The sequence below is a fragment of the Sinocyclocheilus grahami genome, unplaced genomic scaffold (assembly GCF_001515645.1).
Source record: "Sinocyclocheilus grahami isolate Dianchi unplaced genomic scaffold, SAMN03320097.WGS_v1.1 scaffold34.1, whole genome shotgun sequence".
Taxonomy (NCBI): Eukaryota; Metazoa; Chordata; class Actinopteri; order Cypriniformes; family Cyprinidae; genus Sinocyclocheilus; species Sinocyclocheilus grahami.
The window spans coordinates 955750-978564 of NW_015505213.1; the positions used below are offsets into that span (position 1 = coordinate 955750).

Consider the following 22815-nt stretch of genomic DNA (forward strand, 5'->3'; position numbering starts at 1 on the left):
AAAACCCCACCAATCAGTTTTAAAAATTCATATTACCAAATACAAGTGCTTGGTAAGGTCTTTTTTTGTGGCTAGAAACCAAGTCTGACTAACCTGGAAAGTGGCAAAATACAAAGAGTAACTGGGTGTGTGCGCACGTGTTAAACATTTTCATGCAGAAATCATGATTCAGCAAAAGTTCTCATTTCCATTTATTCTTCGTTTAGGACAAAATTTAGAACCAATTAAAACACCACACTTTAAAAAGTCTTAGATTTCCAAAACTTATATTTTTATAATTCATATATTTATCATTTTAATTTTATAGTTTAATGTTGTATCATGCTAGTATCGTATGAATTCTGAAATTATGCGTGCACCGTGCAGAATTGTGGCAAGAATGAAATTATTTTTAAATGAGATCCACTGTTTCCATGACATTTATGGTGTCAGACCTACATTTAGCTAGTGCATTCATTAATTTGTTTGCATTGCCATACCAGCATCTATGGCTATTTTCATGGCAAGATCAATGTAACTTAAGCAGTAACATACAGTAGTAATGCAAAATGCTAGTGCAATAAAACACTTTGAAAATGCATTCCTTAGTTCGCGACACATCGCACCTTAAGGCACTTTTAATGAGGGTCTTCCAAACACCTACTGTGTGCGGATGCAAACATACACAAGACACAAGCTCCTATTACTTTGAAGTGGAGAAACATCTGCTCTGAAGGAGTAATTCCTAAACAAGTTTGGACAAAGACAATTTCATTATCCGCCACACCATTCAGAAGGCTCCAGAACTCTGAAATTAAGGATAACTCCTTTATTTCTGTAAAAAAAAAAAAAAAAAAAAAAGTGCAAAAATGTAACCTAATATGGCTTAAACAGCTTACAGCGCTATGCATGTTCAGAAATGTTTAATCACAAGAGCCCACTTAAAATATTCAGAGGGCAAATAAGAAACATCTGATGAGTTTGATAAATTATGCAAAGTTCCTTTTTAAAGAAACACAGCCTATGCTGTCAGAGTCTAAATGGATAAAATCTAATATGCATAATATGAATATCAGAGCAATGTTACTTAAAGGATCCATTTAGAAGCAAAATGCTGTAAAAGATCTAGAAGTAGGCATGCCTAACAGCACAAATTTACTGGAAATCAGTTCAGTTCCACGCAAAATGGTCAATGTCTGCCATTTTGGGGTGCGTCTATAGTACATGGTTAATAATGTCACATGAATACAGTATTTCAGTATCTGAACAGACTATTGGGGGAGTATATTTTTCTGTAATTCTGAGGATGCTGTTAAAATACACTAGTAATATATTACCAGTAATGGATATTACTGTAAAATTTGCAGCCAGTTACCACTAAAAGTTATATGAATTAAACTTTTTTTTTTTTTTAACAAAATCAACAACTGTGCACCACACCTCTAATATTGACAATTATAAAAGTTTATTGCAATTCACAACAACTGCCATTTGTAATATGGTTACTGAATAAACAACAAATAATATTAAAATATATAAATAAGGAAAACAAGGAATATGACTTAAAGAAAAAGAAAAAAAAAAAAAACACTAAGTGGGATTTCACTCTTGTAACTCAAGGAGAGTCATATGGCAGTGTCCTACATAGATCCATGTCTCAGGGGCAAGGAAAAGAGAGGCTTCTGGGATTCAAAGTTCTCTGCCTATTCAAACATTGAGTATACTTACTGATAGCAACCGCTACACTCATTTCAATCTGACAATTTCTAACCAGACCGATAGAAAGCCAGACAGCCAGAGTGGGAAAAAGATGCTAAGTGATGTGCAGTGATACCATTAATGGCACTCAGAGCGTCAGAGAGGTAGATCTTGAAATTGAAAAGAAATGACAACAGCACAGCTTTAGTGTACTGTTCAGATGGAGCGAAAAGGAGATTAGCAGGGTGTCATCTCTGGCTGCAAGTTCATTAACAGCTCAAATATAGTCGCTGTGATTAAATGCAGATGACAGCGTGTGCCCGTGCACATGACATGCACCTCTGTTGGGTTGCCCCACGATGGTTTGTCATCTGATTATACAAGAACAAAGAACAAAAACAAAAAAAAGGAACAAACTATGAGTGAAGTATAGAACATGTAAGTGACAAAAAGAGTTGTTGGACAATCGTGGTTTAGCAATGAGGAACAAACAGCCACCCATGACAGAACAAAACGGTGAACTTGTTGATATTGAAAAGTGGCTTCATTGCACGGACACACTTCCTCTAGCTTGAAGCCTTAATGCAAGACCTTAGAAGGCAACATGTTAGAGCTTGCTGTCTGGATTTAAAACTTGTAACAGAAGAACGGCATAAAACAGCCTGAATTTGCATTTATAATACTTCAGTCTACGGTTTAAGTGTAGAAATTCAAACCTGGTTATATCTGGCCATCAGGGCCAAACACAAGACTTGGTAAAATATCCTTCATATTTCACCCTGGAATCTAAATAAATACACATTTATATATAATATCTCTCATATATATATATTTTATATTTCATGTGAAATACAATTTTACATTTAATTTCATGCCTGTAAATGACAATCGTATGCAAGTAAAAGCATTGCAGTTGTTTTTTTGTTTTTTGATGTACAAAAAGTAGTCTCAATAGGCTGAAATATGATAAGATTAAGCTCAATATTAGCTTTACACATCAGAACTAATTTGTGAATTATTTTTGAAGAGGGTAATGTGGGACATGTTTTAAAGGGTGCGAGTCTGTCCTGCCGTCACAGTAGTCACCTGCAGTGCCATGCTTTATTTTATCCCTCCATCAGCACGTTCTCTCATCCCACTGATCTTGGCTTATGTTCAATCCTTGCTTAGTTCAAATGCCAACAGCTCTGAGATGAAGTCAACAACAGCAACACAGGAGACACCAATGCTTACAGTGATCATTTTATGCAGGGCAAATTGAAACAATTCTAATGCAAAAGACTTCACAAAGAAATTCATGCAACTTTGTAACTAGCATTGTGACATAAGAGTTAAGGCATCTTGTTCAGAGTCTGATCTGAATGCGTGTCCTCAGGGCTGAGCAATTCAGGTCGTTTCTCTTTGGACGTGTCAATCAAAAGATGTGCTTTCATTGATTGGTCATTTCTTCAGCACGGCTATAATTGTGATCTGAAAAAAAAAACCGCGATGTGAGGCTGTTAGGTCTGAAATATATGGCCCGTTTCCGCCACTTAATAAAAAATACTATTGCTACTTTTTATCTCACAATTCTGACTTTTTTCCCTCTCAATTCTGAGAACATATCAGTCTTTTTACCCCCCTCAAAATTGGACTTTAACTCGCAATTGCGAGTTTATATCACGCAATTCTGAGAGTTTTGATCTCGCAGGGAAAGAGGGATACGGTTTAGAATTTAGAACATTTAAAGCAGATTTTACTAATTAAATATGCATTAAATATTTAAATATACAAGAAGAAAAACAATAAATATTGAAAATATGGGATTCAGAATAGAATGCTGAATTTCAATGCCTTTTTCAACAATTTTACATAGCAAACCTCTGAATTTCTACAAAGTTCCACTCAAAATTGTGCTAAGATTGCAATGAAAACATCATAAAATTGACTTGACTAGTTTTATTATTTATGTGACGTCACACAGACAGGCCCCTCCCACGATAGTTTGATTAACAGCAAGACTTCAACACAGACTGGACTGGCGTCTTACCTTAGACCCGCCCTGATTGAGCTGTCATCAGTCCAAGAATGACTCCTAAGCGATTGAGGTGTTCTGTTGTTGGATGTAATAATGAACATAGCAGTCGACTATCATTTACTCCCGACATCTGAGCCGCTGAACTCGCAGTGGATTACCTTTGTTTCTGAAGGGAATGCGCCCCCGATCTACATAAATGTGTCTATGTTCGCGCAAATCATTCATGATCCAGCCTCATCTACAGAAGAATTGAGTATAATGTTTTGTAATGAATCTTTGCAAATCGCCTTTCCTAATAATGTGCTAATTAGCAAGTTTCACGATGAATGCGGCTGAATTAAACAGTCTCTCTGAGAGCAGCTCGGAAGAAAGGGGCGGGGTCAGCAGAGCTCATTAACATTTAAAGGAAAATGCTACAAAAACGGCTTGATCTGAAAAGAGCTGTTTTTGATAGGGTAAAAAAAAATGTTTTACACTACCATTGACAAATTTAAACCAAACTATGTTACAGACTTTTCATTAAGACCCCAAAGAATCATATCAACTTGTGGAAAATGGGCATCCGATGACCCCTTTAAGTTTCATCAAGCACCACCAGAGGGCGATCTGCAATAATAATAAAACAAAATTCAGACCATTTCCTTTTAATTAAATGTTTAATTAACAATCAGCTGATCTGCAAGAATCATCTATCTTCATATTGAACTTTAAAGTTTATTATTATTTTATTTATTTTTTACAAAATGAAAGGAGGGCTATACCTGAACAGTCACATTCAAGCACCATGTTACATACAGAGGCTTTATCTCACTTCCTTCAGTGGATGAAATATGTAGAAAAATGTTGGCTTACAAAATAGCCAATCACATCAATAGACAAAATGTCTGACAACAAGCTTTACAGAATATTTTCAGTTTCACAATCTTTAAAAAAAAAAATCACAAATGAGTGTTTCACGCAAGTCTCTTGTACACATGTTCAGTAAATTCTACAGAATGAAGTTGTTTAATGAAAACGTATGTAAAATGCCAAAAAATAAAAAAGATGTGAAAAAGAGAGTTATTTACAAAATATTATATAATCTTATGTGAGACACGGACAGTTGGTAGATGTATCCCGTTAACCTTAGGATGAAACCTGAGGTGATTCCTTAGTCTCTGTATTTTTGGTTCTGGATTATATCACTAAATTGACTTAAACTGTCAATAATTCTAGCAGGAAAATCCCAAGGGAAAACATTCACATTTTATACAATGTAAGATATAAAACATTTGCTACATCCAGTACATATTTGTCTCCTTCACATCCCACCTAACTGGTGCTGAAATGTTATTAAATATATTATAGTCTTGAAAACTGTCTCTGTACAGCTATTGATTCTCTATAACCCTATTTCTGAATAATGCAATATTTTGCTCCATGGATACTTAACTTCAATATTTAGCCATAAAAATAGTGCTAACAATCTATTTATTACCTCAACTATGCTTAATAGTAGTTTGCTACATCCTACCAATCTATATTTCCAAAAATAGAATCGATTTTCTTCCTTTCACTCTTAAATGTCAGTAGATGCTAATTTAAATCTTAAATTTCACAGTTTCTGTATGGCTGTTAGATGAGAAAATCTTTTTAGAATGTACACAGAATGTCAATGTCTGGCATTAATAATGCAAATACACTGCAAATTTACAGAGATGGAAGATTATTATCAGTTGGAACACTTTCCTTTAGCAAAAATAATACAAAACACCCACCCAAAAGATAAGAGACAGATACTATGAGGATTCAGACAAGCATGAGAGGCTGTCATTACAAAATAATCCCGATTCAAATGAGTGGCTATTGCTGTCATTGTCTCTGTTAGCCAGTAGGGGGCAGGAGAGGTGAGTACGGGGAGCCTCTAGACCTGAGTGGAGTATGATCTTGTGAGAGAGGGTCTAGGGCGAGCGCAGGTAGAATATTCTGAAGGCATGTCTAGACTGCGCTGGAGATGGAGCGACGTGAGTGGATGAGCACATCGGGAGGGGCGGGGACCAGGTATGGCTGATGGTCATGTGATGCCTGTGTACAAAACCCCTGGAACCTGCTGAGGATAGAAAACAAAGCATTTCTGAAAGAGTGCAGAAGGGATAGAACAGGGTCAAGGTGACATTTCACTACTGAGGGATGCAATCAGGGTCAGAAGATAGCGTGGGTTGGGGCAAAAATGCCACCAAAATGAACATAAATGCTTCCAAATTCAAGATAAACAATTAAAAAAAAAACAATTTGGCCTACCGCTGTTGCGATTAAAGTGAAATGAAAAATGAATAAAAAGTGTTGATGGCTGCATTACATTTAAATCTGCTAAAGTTGCATCTGATTATTTTTTACGTTTTTTTTTGCAGCACTGAGCTCTGTTGAGCTTAAGAATGCGATGGCCAATCAGAGGCATTTAGATTGGTCACTGCTGAAAAGTTGAATTTTCTCATCATAAACTACGAAGTGCAGATACAAATGTAATTAAGAGATTTATTTTGAAGAGTAGACAGCTTCAGCGATTATTACGAGAGTGTGTAACTCGCGCTAGACTTTAGTCATGGACTGCATTAGAAATGGGGAACGTCTTCACTTGCTTTAATTTATTCCCAGTTTGATTAACTGCTGTGTTTTTCATGCTAATGATAATTTAATAATTAATAATAATTAATAATTTATGCATTTAGCAGACGCTTTTATCCAAAGCGACTTACAGTGTATTCAGGCTATACATTTTTTACCAGTATGTGTGTTCCCTGGGAATCGAACTCACGACCTTTTACGCTGCTAACGCAATGCTCTACCTACACTCTAAAAAAAACCTGGGTTAAATACAACCTAGTGCTGGGTAAAATAGGGACAAACCCAGCAATTAGGTTGTTTTGACCCAGGTTTAAAACAGCCCAATTGCTGGGTTTGTCCCTATTTAACCCAGCACTGGGTTGTATTTAACCCAGCATTTTTTAGAGTGTACTGTCCACTATCCACTATATCACTATCTCTTGATTTCTGAATGTGTAAAAAGCAAAAAACTATGTCATAAACTCTTCTTAGCTTGCTTATTTTGTGTAGCCAGAATGGTGTGCCGTTTCTCCAACACTAATATTTTTTTATGTAAACCGACCGAAATATTTTTCTCATAAAATTGCAGTGCCCTGTAACAGTTCCCGTTTTTTTTTATAATTTGCATATCTTTTGTGGGCTATTTAAATTATGCAATTGTGTAAATGCATGTATGCCACCTTTGAGTAGCATTATACAATCTGTAAATAAACATAAATGCCATGTCAGATGCAGTTTCTGTTCCACCTCTCCAGTATAAATATGGCTTTTGTTGATGTTGATCAAATTGTATTATCTATAACAGGGGTTTTCAACCTTTTAGGACACAAACTCCCTACATTCATCTAATTTCACACGATGCCACGCTGCATTCAGTGTCACTTGATTACAATGGGTTTTACTGTCTTTTGTCATGTCGTGTTGCACCACTCGCGTTTGTTGTAGACAGGGTGTTAGTTATACTGAAACATTAAAAATATAAAAAGCGTACTAAATTTAGTGTGACGGCTGAGCCTGCTTTTCAGTCAGTTTAACCATTGTACCATCTGTGGTATTCTTTGCTTTTTGTTTTTGCTCTAACTAAAGTGCACCAAATCTGCAGTAACCGTAGCCAATGAAGATTTCGCTCGACTAGCTGGGAGACTAGTCAAATTGTCCCCCTCTAGCAAAATCTTTATTTACACCTGTATGCTTCTGAATCAACAGGTGTTTGCCCCCCTTAACGGGGTGCTAGCCCCACAGTTTGAAAACCACTGTCTATAATATTGTGACTGATTGAAGCAATTGATTTAATTTAAGCATTTGAAATAAATACAAAACACATTTAATAAATCAAATTGTAAAAACTGTGTATACAAAGCCAAAAAATTACCCTGGAAATCAATTCCATGGGGCAAATGTTGCCCCTTAAATAAAAATTGTATTTCTGACCCTGGATGCAATGCTTGCTTAGAATCTGGTTAATACGAGGAGACTATGATATTTTTGGGAGTAGCCTTCACATCTGAAGCATACCTATGATGCCTTAGAAATGCTGTCTAGGTCAGCTAACTACTAGGCTTAGGAAACTGAGCTAATGAGAAAAAAAACAATGCTTCAAACTCCTCTTCAGAGCCAATAATACCAGTATTACCACATTCTGGATATATGATCCCATTATTCACGGCTATTTTAAAACCACAAGTATGTGGGCAGCAGACCTTCATTCAGCTGAAGAATAGGTACATTATTATACAGTACAGTTAGTTGTAAGCTCTTGTTTAGATTTCCCACGCCTTCCTGGTGTCCAATGCACCCACCCATCACCCCTTACCTGAGGGCCACTTAACTTTTCGAGTGGACTCTCTACGCAGGGCATGGCCACCATGGGCATATTGAGCAAGGAGGGCTCCGGGCGTGGAGGGTGCACAGGGGGCGGTAAGGGTGGCAGCTGAGACTGGGTCTGCTGGAAGTTATTGATCACGCATGTGACCTGGAGGTGAACCAAGAGCAAGGGTTAATAATGACAATAAAAATGTGCGACTAAGGCATTTACAGTACGACAATGCAGGATCTGCCTCTTGTGGATTAAGGCTTTATGCCCAAAACATGTTCAGCCTTGGCATGGTTGTTATTGGATTTGATTTAAGAGGATGAAGGATGGAGTCTAAAGCCAGTGGATTAGCTACAGACTCACTAAACATCTGAGTACTAGTATTAGCTGTTAAACAGGTATGTGCTCAGAGTAATGACCTGTTTTACCCTCTGACATGGCATGAGACTTTGGCCGTGTCCCAATTCGCACTCTATCCATCAGGATGTGTGCAATCCAGGAGGCAGTCTGGCTGGTTCATTATTTTGGGGTGGGTTTTCTGTCATTCTTTTTGGACTAGCAATGTCCACAAAACCTTGTTCAAGCAAATTGGAGGAGTTTGTAATGGTTTTCTTTGACATTTTTCAATTGTAGATCTATTCATTTAGCTAGATGCTAATATTTGCCAATGCCAGCATGCAACAAAGGCTTCAAGATGCAATTTTATGATGCAGATTTCAGCTATTCTGTGGTCTTGTAGTACATGCAATACTCTATTTTTCAAAAGTTTGGGATCAGTAAGATTTTTTATGTTTCTGAAAGTCTCTTAAGCTCACTAAGGCTGCATTTCCTAGATAAATATACATTAAAAATAGTAATATTGTGAAATATTATTACAGTTTAAAATTTTGTTTTATATTTTCATATATTTTAAAATGCGATTTATTCCTGTGATGGCAAAGATGAATTTTCAGCATCATTACTCCAGTCTTCTTTGTCACACGATCCTTCAGAAATAATTAAAATATTCTTATTTGCTGCTCAAGAAACATTTCTGATTATTATATGCTGCTAAATATTTTTGTGGAAACCATAAAACATTTCATTCATTTTATTATTTACTGCTGAATAGAAAGTTCAAAAGATCAGCATTTTTGAAATAGAAATCTTTTAATACAATAAATGTCTTTACCATCATTTTTGATGGACACCTCCTTTCTGCTTATTCCTTCAACCTTTTGAATGGTAGTGTATGTTCTTGAATGGGTATGCATTGAACTGCCTGGCTATGGCGTATTTTGGTCTTCAAAGTTGGCAGATTCTCACCAGAAAAGCGGCGATGGCTCCTCCGGTGAGATATCCAGCTAGAGCATCAGACCAGTGGTTGCGGTACTCAGCTACACGCACGATGCCCACCAGAACAGCCAGTGAGAGGACAGTCAGACAGAGAATAGGTTTGGTCAGCCTTGTGCCTTTAGTCCTCCATACCAGAGTTATATACATCTGCAGAAAACACAAAATACACATTGGTACATTATGCGTTAATGCACATCTATCATGACTATTTGCTCAGCAATACAACACCTCAAACATTCCAAATGAACGGTAGATTTATCCATGCATCATGCCCATTCTACCCTTTTATTTTTATTTGCCATATGTTGTTACTTCAAAACACTGCCAGAAGGCCAGCAGCATCTCTTCTCTTCGATGTTGCAGATGAAGCCGGAGTTTATTGTGTGCTGCTTAATGGAGCTTCTAGCTGTTTCTCAAACTACAGACAATGTTCTTCTCGTCTAGTTGTCTGGGCATCCACTTCTCTCTCTGATGGTTAGATCCAGTGGTTTACGAAACAGACTTCATCCCTCAAAAGAGCAACACTAATGGGACTAATAGGTTTCTAGAGGACATTTTTGAAATCAAAATTTGACTTGAAACTGGAAAGTTTACAAAGACTTACAAGTGCAGGGGCGTGTTTAGAGTTTTACGGACCCTAAGCAAGGTGTCCCCAGGGGCCCTCGCGGTAGAAAATGTGTAATTGCATGGTACCTAAACACGCTATACAGCAAGTGCAAAAGACACTGCACTGCCGTCTGCATACTTCATTAAACAGCACAATCATTTTCAAGTGTGCTAATAATAGGAGAAGGATGTTGAGTACTAAATCAACACATTATGATAATTTCTTAAGGATTATATAACACAAACTTCTTAGTACACTAGAGTAATGGCTTTGCCATTACATTGTCGAGTGTGCTTTGCCAAACACAGCCAAAAATTAATTAAATAAATACATAATTTCAAACATTAACAGTCATTAACAATATTACCTTGTTTCACTGTATATTAATTCAATGCTAAATTGAGGAGCTGAATTATGAATTTCTTGTCTTAAGAAATTATATCTTATTTACTATATGAAATTTTATTGTATTTTGGTATTTTGTAATTATGATGTTTTTTTTCAGAAACATAAATTAAGAAATTATATTGTAAACTTTTAAAATCTAATTTAAAAAATATCAAAAAATAAACAACATCAAAAAACGCTATTTTTAAACTGTAATTTTATTTTATTTTTATTCAATAAATGTTACACTTGTGAATAGAATTATGAATTATGATAAAGTATAAAGAAATAGTATTGCAATTTGGGCTTTGCCATGACAGCAAAAAAATTTATTTTCAAAAATATGTAAAAAAATAAAATAAAATAAATAAATAAATAGGAAAGCGATTTTAAACATTAGATAGTGTAATAAAAATTAATATATTACATATTGTAAAAATCTATTAAAAATTGTATTGTATTTCGGTTAATTAAATGCTAAACTGGGGATCAGAATCCAGTTATGTAAGATCCAGCAGTAAGATATGCTGATATTTCCAGCAGGGTCATGACCAAATATTGTGAATCATCGTTGCACAGGAGCTCTGTCATCTCTTGAGTCAGTTAAAACATCAGCACTATTAAAAGAAAGGATGACTGTGATTTCTTTGCATGCTGTGTCATGTTTGATTTCTTGTCCTGGATGCACTCACCACTGTATAGACAGCTGAGTACATACTCAGCGCTGCGTCCTTGGAGGGGAAAGATTTGCGGGCGGAGGTGATGAGGTAAGGGTTTCCGGTGCACGCTCGCCGCTCTGTGATGTACTGCAGCGGTGAATGGCAGCCCAGTGCTGTGTAGTTTGGGCGGCATGTAGACAAGAAATGAGGTGTCTGGTTTCCTGTCACTACCTGCCCTGCATTGGCAAAGATGGTGGTGGTAAAGAGGCCAAAGGAATACACACCTGAGAACAAGAGAAAGAAATAATTTCATCAACCACTTGATAATTATGAGAGGATTTTCACATACATTTGGACATTTAAAGTAGTTTGATATACAGTCTACCATTCTAAATTTTAAGGGACAGTTCAGTTTTTATTTGAAAGGATGCATTAAAGTGATCAAAAAAGTCATTAAATTCTAGATTTCTAATTAGATTTCTTTTGCAAATAAATGCTTTTCTTTCAAACTCTGTATTCAGCAAAGAATCCTAGAAAAATGATCATGGTTTTCACAAAAATATTAAGCAGCACACGTTTTCAACATTTACTCACCCTCAGGCCATTCAAAATTTGATTTGGAGAAATTTAGCATTACATCGCTTGCTCACCAATAGATCCTCTGCAGTGAATGGGTGCCGTCAGAATGAGAGTCCAAGCAGCTGATAAAAACAACACAATCCGTCAGACTCCCAGCTATCAGTTAATATCTTGTGAAGCAATAATCTGCATGTTTGTAAGAAACATCATCTCATATGAATCTAGACAGAAATATGCACAAATAAACAAAAAAGTTTAAAACATTTCTAAACAAATATGTCAATGGATTTTGATGTGAGAGGACAACAGAGGATGGACTTTTTCACTGGAGCAAGCATATTTTGGCCAGAAGCGACAGTTTAAAGTTAACTCCCTTAATGATGGAATAATTGAGGAGCTGAATTATGAATTTCTTGTCTTAAGAAATTATATCTTATTTACTATATGAAATTTTATTGTATTTTGGTATTTTGTAATTATGATGTTTTTTTTCAGAAACATAAATTAAGAAATTATATTGTAAACTTTTAAAATCTAATTTAAAAAATATCAAAAAATAAACAACATCAAAAAACGCTATTTTTAAACTGTATTTTTTTATTTTATTTTTATTCAATAAATGTTACACTTGTGAATAGAATTATGAATTATGATAAAGTATAAAGAAATAGTATTGCAATTTGGGCTTTGCCATGACAGCAAAAAAAATTATTTTCAAAAATATGTAAAAAAATAAAATAAAATAAATAAATAAATAGGAAAGCGATTTTAAACATTAGATAGTGTAATAAAAATTAATATATTACATATTGTAAAAATCTATTAAAAATTGTATTGTATTTCGGTTAATTAAATGCTAAACTGGGGATCAGAATCCAGTTATGTAAGATCCAGCAGTAAGATATGCTGATATTTCCAGCAGGGTCATGACCAAATATTGTGAATCATCGTTGCACAGGAGCTCTGTCATCTCTTGAGTCAGTTAAAACATCAGCACTATTAAAAGAAAGGATGACTGTGATTTCTTTGCATGCTGTGTCATGTTTGATTTCTTGTCCTGGATGCACTCACCACTGTATAGACAGCTGAGTACATACTCAGCGCTGCGTCCTTGGAGGGGAAAGATTTGCGGGCGGAGGTGATGAGGTAAGGGTTTCCGGTGCACGCTCGCCGCTCTGTGATGTACTGCAGCGGTGAATGGCAGCCCAGTGCTGTGTAGTTTGGACGGCAGGTAGACAAGAAATGAGGTGTCTGGTTTCCTGTCACTACCTGCCCTGCATTGGCAAAGATGGTGGTGGTAAAGAGGCCAAAGGAATACACACCTGAGAACAAGAGAAAGAAATAATTTCATCAACCACTTGATAATTATGAGAGGATTTTCACATACATTTGGACATTTAAAGTAGTTTGATATACAGTCTACCATTCTAAATTTTAAGGGACAGTTCAGTTTTTATTTGAAAGGATGCATTAAAGTGATCAAAAAAGTCATTAAATTCTAGATTTCTAATTAGATTTCTTTTGCAAATAAATGCTTTTCTTTCAAACTCTGTATTCAGCAAAGAATCCTAGAAAAATGATCATGGTTTTCACAAAAATATTAAGCAGCACACGTTTTCAACATTTACTCACCCTCAGGCCATTCAAAATTTGATTTGGAGAAATTTAGCATTACATCGCTTGCTCACCAATAGATCCTCTGCAGTGAATGGGTGCCGTCAGAATGAGAGTCCAAGCAGCTGATAAAAACAACACAATCCGTCAGACTCCCAGCTATCAGTTAATATCTTGTGAAGCAATAATCTGCATGTTTGTAAGAAACATCATCTCATATGAATCTAGACAGAAATATGCACAAATAAACAAAAAAGTTTAAAACATTTCTAAACAAATATGTCAATGGATTTTGATGTGAGAGGACAACAGAGGATGGACTTTTTCACTGGAGCAAGCATATTTTGGCCAGAAGCGACAGTTTAAAGTTAACTCCCTTAATGATGGAATTGTTTCTTATGAACATGCAGCTTTTTGCTTCACAAAACATTAAATGATAGACTCGAGTCATGTGGATTATTGTGATGTTTTTATCAGCTGTTTGGACTCTCATTCTGACGGCACCCATTCACTGCAGAGGATCCACTGGTGAGCAAGTGATGAAATGCTACATTTCTCACAATCTGTTCCGATGAAGGAACACCCTCATCTACATCTTGGATGGCCTGAGGGTGAGTAAATGTTCAGCAATTTTTGGGTGAACTATTCATTTAAAATAGAAAACAGTTGTTTTAAATAAATGCACGTGCATGCAAACAAACACACTTAAAAATTTTAATGCAGCAGGAAAAGTTGAATGCTATGTGTTTGGAAGATAAACAGTTTGAATAAGTATTTAAAAAAACAACAACCTTGAAGCATTGCTTACCAAGGAAGCGGACAATGCGTCTCAGCAGCGGGTTGAAATAGCAGCAGTCAGCCGTAACAATTGTCTTCTCCTGCATGGCCTCAGGTTTAGTGAAGAAGGATGCGAGCTCCCCCAGCAGAATCTGCAGCAGACAGACACAGGAACGAGATTTCTCAGGTGCACATAGCTTACAGAGAACAGCGCTTAGGGGGGGAACCACAATATTTTCCTTAAACTGATTAAACTGATTGCCAAATGTATCTGGAAACATTTGTCATTGTCAAGACTGCTCATGCTCCGATTCCAGAATTTACAAGAAATTCCGGAGAATGAGATGAGAATGCATTTTCAATTCCATACATGTATAAATGCTAAATGCACCAGCACAGCTGAAACAGGTTTTAAGTTCAATATGCCCTAATGGGACTGCATTCATAAAACATGAATCCTCACAGATTGGAAAGTAACATCACATGCTGACTGAAAGTCAATGACAAATAAAAGTGTCCATGACTAATGGGAAAAAAGAGCTAAACTCTAGTTTAAAACATGTCAAGTTCTTAAATTTAAATTTAAATTATTTGTGCTGGTGTTAAATGGTTTTGAAAACCTGAATTTTACTATGGCAGCTGTCAAGGGGTGGGATATATTAGGCAGCAAGTGAACAGCCATTTCTTGAATTTCATATGTTGGAAGCAGGAAAGATGGCTCTGATGAGGGCCAAACTAGTGAAGGCTAGACGACTGGGTCAGAGTATCTCAAAACAACAAGTCTTGTGGGGTGTTTCTGGTATGCTGCAGGCATGTACTGGCCGTAGGGAGCACTGGGACTTTCCCGGTGGGCCAGTCGAGTAGTTGGCTGATTGGCAAAGGAAGATCTTCCCCTCCCCTAAATAAGGCGCTGTTTTTAAAATGCAGCACATCGGTAACTGCAAAAGGCTAATACTCCAAATGTGTGATGAAACGGTGCTACACAATTAAACCGTGCATCCTCCAGCCGTGTGCAAAAGCAGACTGAATGTGCTCTGCATGCGCTTCTGCAGCTGTAACAAGTGATAAACTGCAAAGTCGCTTGATCCATTCAGATTTGACTCTGAATTTTTTTATGCAGTTTTGTGTTATACATAAAATGTTGCTGTTATTACTTACAGTATATTAAATATTGGGGAATATAAACCATTTTCATAAAGGTTGTTTTCATAACTTCTGCATGTTTACACAAATTCTATAGTTTATTATTATTTACTTTATGAACCATTGCCAATGTTACTGTCAATCCAAACCTGTATGACTCTGTCTGTGGAATATACTGTATAATAGAAGTCAATGGTAACCAAAATGGTTGGTTACCAAAATTGTTCAAAATCACAGAAGAGAGAAAGTCATACAGGTTTGGACAACCTGAGTGTGTGTAAATGATGACAATTTAATAGCAACAAATTTACTTTGTGGCATCCTAGCTCAAAATCGGTGCTTTACTGTCAAGTGCATTTCTATGTGACAAAAATGCAGTATTAAGTCTGTTGACTGTATTTTTGCAGTACATTCAACAAGACTCATCAGTGTTTGTTTCTGTCCATTTTTATTTATTAATATATTTAGTCCATTTTAAGGCCCTAACTCCAGCAAAAACATTCACGGGTGAACTCATGGGCTGGATTTGTTCAGGGTCAAATTTTAGCCCCAGTCCAGCTCTGGTATGCAGTGGTTAGTAGCAAACAAAAGTGGAGCAAGGAAGGATGAACCAGCATCAGGACCATGAGCACCCAAGGCTCACTAATGCATGTGGGGAGCAAAGGCTTGTCCGTCTGCTTTGATCAAACAGAAGAGCTACTGTAGCTCAAATTGCTGAAAAACTCAATGCTGGCCATGACAGAAAGGTGTCAGAACACACAGTGCATCATCTTTTGCTATGTATGGGGATACAATGGGCATGTGACCATGGAGCAATGGAAGAAGGTTGCCAGGTCTGATGAATCATGTTTTCTTTTAGATCAGGTGGATGGCTGGTGCATATGCATTGTTTGCCTGGGGAAGAGATGGCAGCAGGATGCACTATGAGAAGGCGGCATGCAGGCTGGTGGAGGCAGTGCTATGCTCTCTGGTCAAGGTTCTGCTGGGAAACCACTCTGCAAAAATTGTTCAGGAATAGTTTGAGGAACATGACAAAGAGTTCAAGGTGTTGCCTTGGCCTTCAAATTCCCCAGATCTCTGTTCAACTGAGCATCTACAGGTTGTGCTGGACCAACAAATCTGATCCATGGAGGACCACCTCACAACTTGCAGGACTTAAAGGATCTGCTGCTAATGTCTTGGTGCCACAGATCACAGAACAATGTTCAGAGGTCTTGTGGAGTCCATGCCTCGATGCATCAGAGTTGTTATGGCAGCATAAGAGGGACCTACACGATATTAGGCTGGTGGTTTAAATGATGCGGCTGATCATAACTTTTGAAAACAGTGATAAAAAGCAAACATTTTCTGTGACTTCAATCTTGGTCTTTTTCTCACACGTCGTATGACTTCATAAGATTTATAACAGCTTTATATGGACAACTTTTATGGTACTTCACTGGAGATTTTCAGTAATTTAGGAGATTTTGAATTAGAAACTTTGGAGCTCGAACACTTTTACTTCCAAATCTGATGAAATGGTATTTAAAATAGCCTAGTAATATTTAAATGAAAAATATATGCAAAATGTCTGACTTTAAGATGCATATTATCATGCCAACTAAAGATGTGGAGAGCTGAATGTATGTTGTCTAGCCTGGGAGACACTATGACTTTATAATGTATGCTCAGGACACAAAAGACACACAGACCTCAAAACAGAGCACACAAAACATTAATGGCTCATTTTTGCACACAAATGAGTAGAAAATGAAATCCAGGTGTCATAAAACAAGTTACCAAACTTGACAACAACATCAACCAAAGCATCAGTGCAAATTACACAACTGTGAAAAATGCTACTTAATTATTTATGCCCTATTGCATGTTAGGAACACCTGTATTGCAAAGTTTTTAGATTTTATTTACATTTATGCAAGTGGCAAAACATTAAAAAAAAATCAGTTCATGCAATTCCCTGGAACTCAAACCTTGGCATTGCTAGCAGCATGTACTACTATTTAAGTTACAGTAACGCAACTTAATTTACTTAAATTAATACTGTTAAAAAGCACTTAAAATTATGGATAATTATACAAGGTTTTATACTTTACTTGGGAAGTCACTATAAACGTAACAAACAATCCTAAATAATATAAATTTACATTTTTACATTTGTGTGTACTATACTTTTAATTGTTCAGTTCATGTGGCATATCAATTCCTTGTTTGAACTGATGTGCCACAATTATTCTAACAGTGATACTGTCAGCAAGCTTTTTGCTGTAGTTTTGGCATATATAATGAGAATGAAACTGATAAAGCAGCAAGACATGCTCAGTGTTTAGCACCAGCAGCAAACCCCCAAGGCCACATCATCCGAGGTCTGATGGAGCTGTCATTGTCATGTCATAAATGAAGACACAAGGTTTAACTTGTCCTCTAGAAGCTGTAGCTAGAGAGGACAAAAAACATGGTCTTTAGAATGGATTAATGGAAGCTGTTGAAGTGAAGTGCTTACATGTTTAACTGATGAAACAGCTCTGCTGACTCTGAAGACTTTGAGGGAAAGACAGATGGAGGGACGGGGACAAGGAGTTCAAACAAAAGGAAACGGAGAGAGATCGATAGTGAAATCAAGCTACAGAAAAACGGTAAAATGAAAGAGGAAAGAGAGATAATGGCTGAAGTGAATGGTAGGGATGTCTGATCCTGAGGATATCATATGGTGTGTGAACAATGTAGACACAGACGTTTCACAGCGGCTGGGAAAGCTGTCAAATCAAAAGCTTCTAGTAGAAAAGTAGAGCACCAAAAAAATGCAGACACTTAGTGATGTCACAAACCCTCTGCGGTCTATAGTGGGTGTCAGACTATCGGTCAAAATATACACCACACAAACACCACAGAATGCCTTGAGGTGCTGAGAAAACAATCACAAATACAATCTCAAAGAAGCACTGCAAATCAACAACAATATTACAATATACAACTGTTCATGTATCGTCAAAACATACACTACCAGTCAAAATTTTGAGTTAACTCTCGGTGCTAGTACCCTCGCGTTTAGTTTGCCGACATTCAGTACAACGGCGCTCACGGCGACTCAAGTCTGAATCCTGGCTCGTGGTGCTTTGCCGCTCCCACTCCCCTCTCTCTTCACCCACTGCTTTCCTGTCTACTCTACACTATCCTGTCCAAATAAAGGCATAGATAAATATTAAATGGCGGATCGCAGACTTATAAGTGCGTTACCGCCACCTATCTCTCAAATGGACCATTGACAATCCTAATTGAGATTGTAGATAGAGTGTCAATGGTCCATTTGAGAGATAGGTGGCGGTAATGCACTTATAAGTCTGCGATCCGCCGTAAAGCATGAAGAAAAATAAGACGCGTCTGAGAACGTGCTCAGGACAGTTCGGACATTGCGGTGAATCAGAGGTAAAAAAACGATATAATTACTGTTCAGTTTCTTGCACAGACCGATCGTTTTGTGTCTTTACACATCAATGTATCGTCACGAGCCGCAGGGTTTAATTTGGTTTTGTTTGTGTATGTTTTTTTTACTCTCAAAGCCGTGATTCCCATTCACCTCCATTATAAGACTGACAGAATGCAGCGGTTTGAGAAAAAAATCTTCGTTTGTGTTCTACTGAAGAAACAAAGTCACCTACATCTTAAATGCCCTGGGGGTAAGCAGATAAACATCAAATTTTCCTTTTTGGGTGAACTATCCCTTTAAGGCTGCATTTATTTGACCAAAAATACAGTCAAAACAGCAAGTGTGAAATATTATTACAATTTAAAACAAGTTTTCTATTTTATTTTTTTAAACCGTGCTTACTCTAGAGTTTTAAATGGTAGTGCATAAGAGTTTAAATATTAAGCAGCCAAAACTGTTTTCAAAATGTTTCTTGAGCACCAAATCAGAATAATAAAATGATTTCTAACGGATCATGTAACACTGAAAACTGGAGTAATGGCTGCTGAAAAGTCAGCTTTGCATTACAGGAATAGATTGCATTTTAAAAGATAGAAATTTATATAGAAAGCAGTTCTTTTAAATTGTAATAATATTTCACAATACTGCTGATTTACTGTAGTTTTGATCCAATAAATGCAGCCTTGCCGTGTATAAGAGAAACTTTTAAAAAATCTGAATTATTCCAAACTTTTGACTGGAACGAGTAAATTTTCATATTATACATAAATATATAAATGTAACTATACTGACATGTTTACCTCAGTTCTTCGTACTATTATCTAAATGTGTGTATTGCGTGAAGCCTTAAGATTGACCAAAGATGGGATGGCATTGTCAGATGGGATGCCAGCAGTACTTGAACCACCAACTGTTATTTTACCCAGAAAGTTGGCAAAATGGTCTAAATCCATAATTAAGGTGCAGCAGGCAGCCAGAAGATTTGTGCACAAGGACAAAATTAACTTTAATTATGGCATTTGACAAAGGTCAAATTAAATGAGGAGAAGCATTGTGAAAATACAACTAACTGAAATTAAATTTCTCAGAGGATACCGGAGCCAAAATACAGTAGGTAATTTGCTCTGTAATTTTTACTGAGGTTGTGAGAAGGAAAAACAGACATGTTTGATTAAGTCTTAAAGTATGCCTGCCAAATTTACATGAGCTTTTCTGGGAAAATTAGTCTAGTCTGAATAGCTCTTAAAAAAGCACCAAAAACGTAAGTGACCTTAATGAAAAGACCAGGGGCCAGTTGCATAAACAAAGCTATGATGTTAACACTGTTTTAAAGAACTAATCTGACCAACTAGCTGTTACCCAAGTGACTTAATTTTCATATTCAAATTAGGTCAGGTTAGTTTTTTTTATGTAAAGGAATAGTTCACCCAAACTATAAATTTGCAAAAAAATGGACTCACCCTAAGGACATCCAAGATGTAGATGATTTCCGTTTATTCATCAGAACAGATTTGCAAAGATTTAGCATCACATCACTTGCTCACCAATGGATCCTCTGTAGTGAATGGGTGCCGTCAGAATGAGAGTCCAAACAGCTGATAAAAAGATCACAATAATCCACAAGTAGTCCACACCACTCCAGTCCATCGATTAACGGCATGTGAAGTGAAAAGCTGCATTTTTAAAAGAAATGAATCCATCATTAAGGCGTTTACCATTACATCTAGCCAAAATCCATAATAACACTTCCTCCAGTGACAGCAAGTCCATCCCCTATTTACCTCTCACAAAACAGTTTTTGCTTGAAAACAGTGCTTGATCTGTTCATATATCTCTGTTGATTCAGCTGAGATGACCTTTTCACTGAAGAGAGCAATAATATAGAGAGAGGACTCATACTTCAGCCAGAAGCAACAGCTTAAAGTTAAAATGCAAGCAGCTTTTCACTTCAAAAGGCATTCATTGATAGACTGGAGTGGTGTGGATCACATATGGATTATTGTGATGTTTTTATCAGCTGTTTGGACTGTCATTCTGATGGCACCCATTCATTGCAGAGGATCCATTAGTGAGCAAGTGATGTAATGCTTCATTGCTCCCAATCTGTACAGATGAAGAAACAAACTCATCTACATCTTGGATTGCCTGAGTGTGAGTACATTTTCAGCAAATTTTCCTTTTTGGGTGAACTATTCCTTAAAAAATGATGACCAAAAAAACTTGTAAGACTAGTCTAAGCAGTTTATGTAACTGTCCACAGATTGAAATCAATAGGAATTCCCATGCTGGTTATTATGGTGCTGCTCTAGCTTTTGGACATGGCTGGTGAAGCTGGTTGAGAAATCTTGCTGGTTAGGGAACCTGGTAGGAAGCCCAGCACATCAGTCTTCTATGCAGATAACCAACATTACTATATTGTGATGATTTTTCTGCAGGGTGGTGAACCTTGAACAACTGTGGTTTACGAGCAGGACGGTATCACACCACCAACGGTACTGGACATTTCGCCGGCAGTACAGTGCCCCAGGCATTGGCCCACTTCTCCTCTGCCAAACCAATTCTCTCGGTGGACTGGGTACTTATAATATGCCGTCCAGTCCACAGTGACATAGAACAATTTTAATAATTCATTGTACACATCATGTGCCTTAAAGGGGCTGTTTGGAACAAGAGCAAGGTCATCGTTTCTAGAGAGAAAAGGGAAATAGCAGACTTGGGAAACTGCAATATATTAAAAGTAAAGTTCAAACAAAAACAATTTCAACATTTATTTAACCTTATATCATTCCAAATCAGAATGTTTTTTTTTTCTACTGTAGAACTTAAAGGCAGGTCATTACTAATATGTTTCCAACACAACAAAAATCATGGTCACCAGCTGTCAAATATCAAAAAAGAAAAAGAAAAAATCATAAAATTTAAGTCATTTTTCATGGAACGTAACAGTGAACCATAGCTCTCATTTCATATTTGTTTTTTTCCACATATTTTCTCGTTCACAGTAAAAAAAAAGCAGCAGCATTAACCTTCTACTAATATTCTCCTTTGGTGTTCCAAAGAAAAAAAAAGTAATTTGGGTATGGAGCAGCATGAGGGTGAATAAATGACAACATAAAAGAACAAATTGGACATGAGCTTATTCGGAAACGATGCACTGCTCAAACACACAGTAACAGTTTGCTCAGCTGACTTTCCAGTTGTCCCTGAGACTGACAGTCCGCTTAGGATCTTATCTGGGTGACATGCTTGAGGATACAGGCGAATATCTGTTGTCATAGTGTTACCATGTCATCAGTATGGCAGCTGATGCACTCATGCTCTTGCTAATCCAATACAGATCACAAATAGACAGCAACACATCACAGATCACATTCATTTCCACATGCTGTCAGACTAATTTTTAGCTGTCATTTGAATACAGCAAACAGAGATATCAGCATCAGTGTGATTGCATTGATCTGTCCATAATGTGGGTCCACTGTTATCACAAACTTCTTCAATTTCTTTCATCTAGTCGTTCTTTTCTCTTGTCCTTTTAGTGGGTTTCACACTGGGATTTGTCCTTCTGTGGGCGTCTCTCCAAGTACCATATAGGGAAACTGGGTTAGCATCATTCCTCTATTTCTCTACCCACCACCAGTTCCTTCTCTCGTTCATTCTAATGGCTTCATTTCTCATGCTTTATTGTCTTCTTTAAAGTCAACACGAAATCAAATTTAACCCCATTTACTTTCCTAAAGCATCTTTTTAGTCTCATTGTAGATGATTCATCAGTGCACATTACTGCGAGGAAAAACAAATGTCAGTCTTTGTAAGCATTTGTCAAAATGTAATAACGTGCACTTCTTCTGGAATGACTTTTCTTGGTGACGGCAGGTCTAAAATACATAGAAAGTGCTCTCCGTTAACATTCCCATCTCAATGGAAGTTGCTTGGCTGCCGCAGGACCACCTGGAGGTACACGTTTCAAAATCTGCCAAATTCTGGGTGCTTAGATCTGCAGCCAGGTTATTTTGAGCCACAAATGCCAAGTGACTATTCACTTTGCAGCTGCAGGAAACTGACATCATGACTGGCAACACTGATTGGCTGATAACACCACAAGATTTCACACAAACCCTTAATTAGTGACTATCCATGAAAGGCGGCAGACAGCATTTTACACCAAAAACAAACAGGGTAGTGGTAAAATATATGTTG

General features: G+C 36.9%; 1 protein-coding gene across 1 annotated transcript in view; it reads right to left on the bottom strand.

Moving 5' to 3' along the window:
* Window positions 1-4724: 4724 nt before the first annotated feature.
* The window catches only part of LOC107581319 (phospholipid phosphatase-related protein type 5-like), a 28868-nt gene continuing 10777 nt past the window's right edge, over window positions 4725-22815 (bottom strand). The window contains exons 2-6 of the mRNA XM_016266830.1: window positions 14080-14200; window positions 12729-12979; window positions 9396-9572; window positions 8107-8249; window positions 4725-5783 (exon numbers count right to left, since the gene is read on the bottom strand). Of these exons, the coding sequence (XP_016122316.1) occupies window positions 5672-5783; window positions 8107-8249; window positions 9396-9572; window positions 12729-12979; window positions 14080-14200 (804 nt within the window). The 3' untranslated portion in view covers window positions 4725-5671. The remainder of the gene's footprint in view (window positions 5784-8106; window positions 8250-9395; window positions 9573-12728; window positions 12980-14079; window positions 14201-22815) is intronic.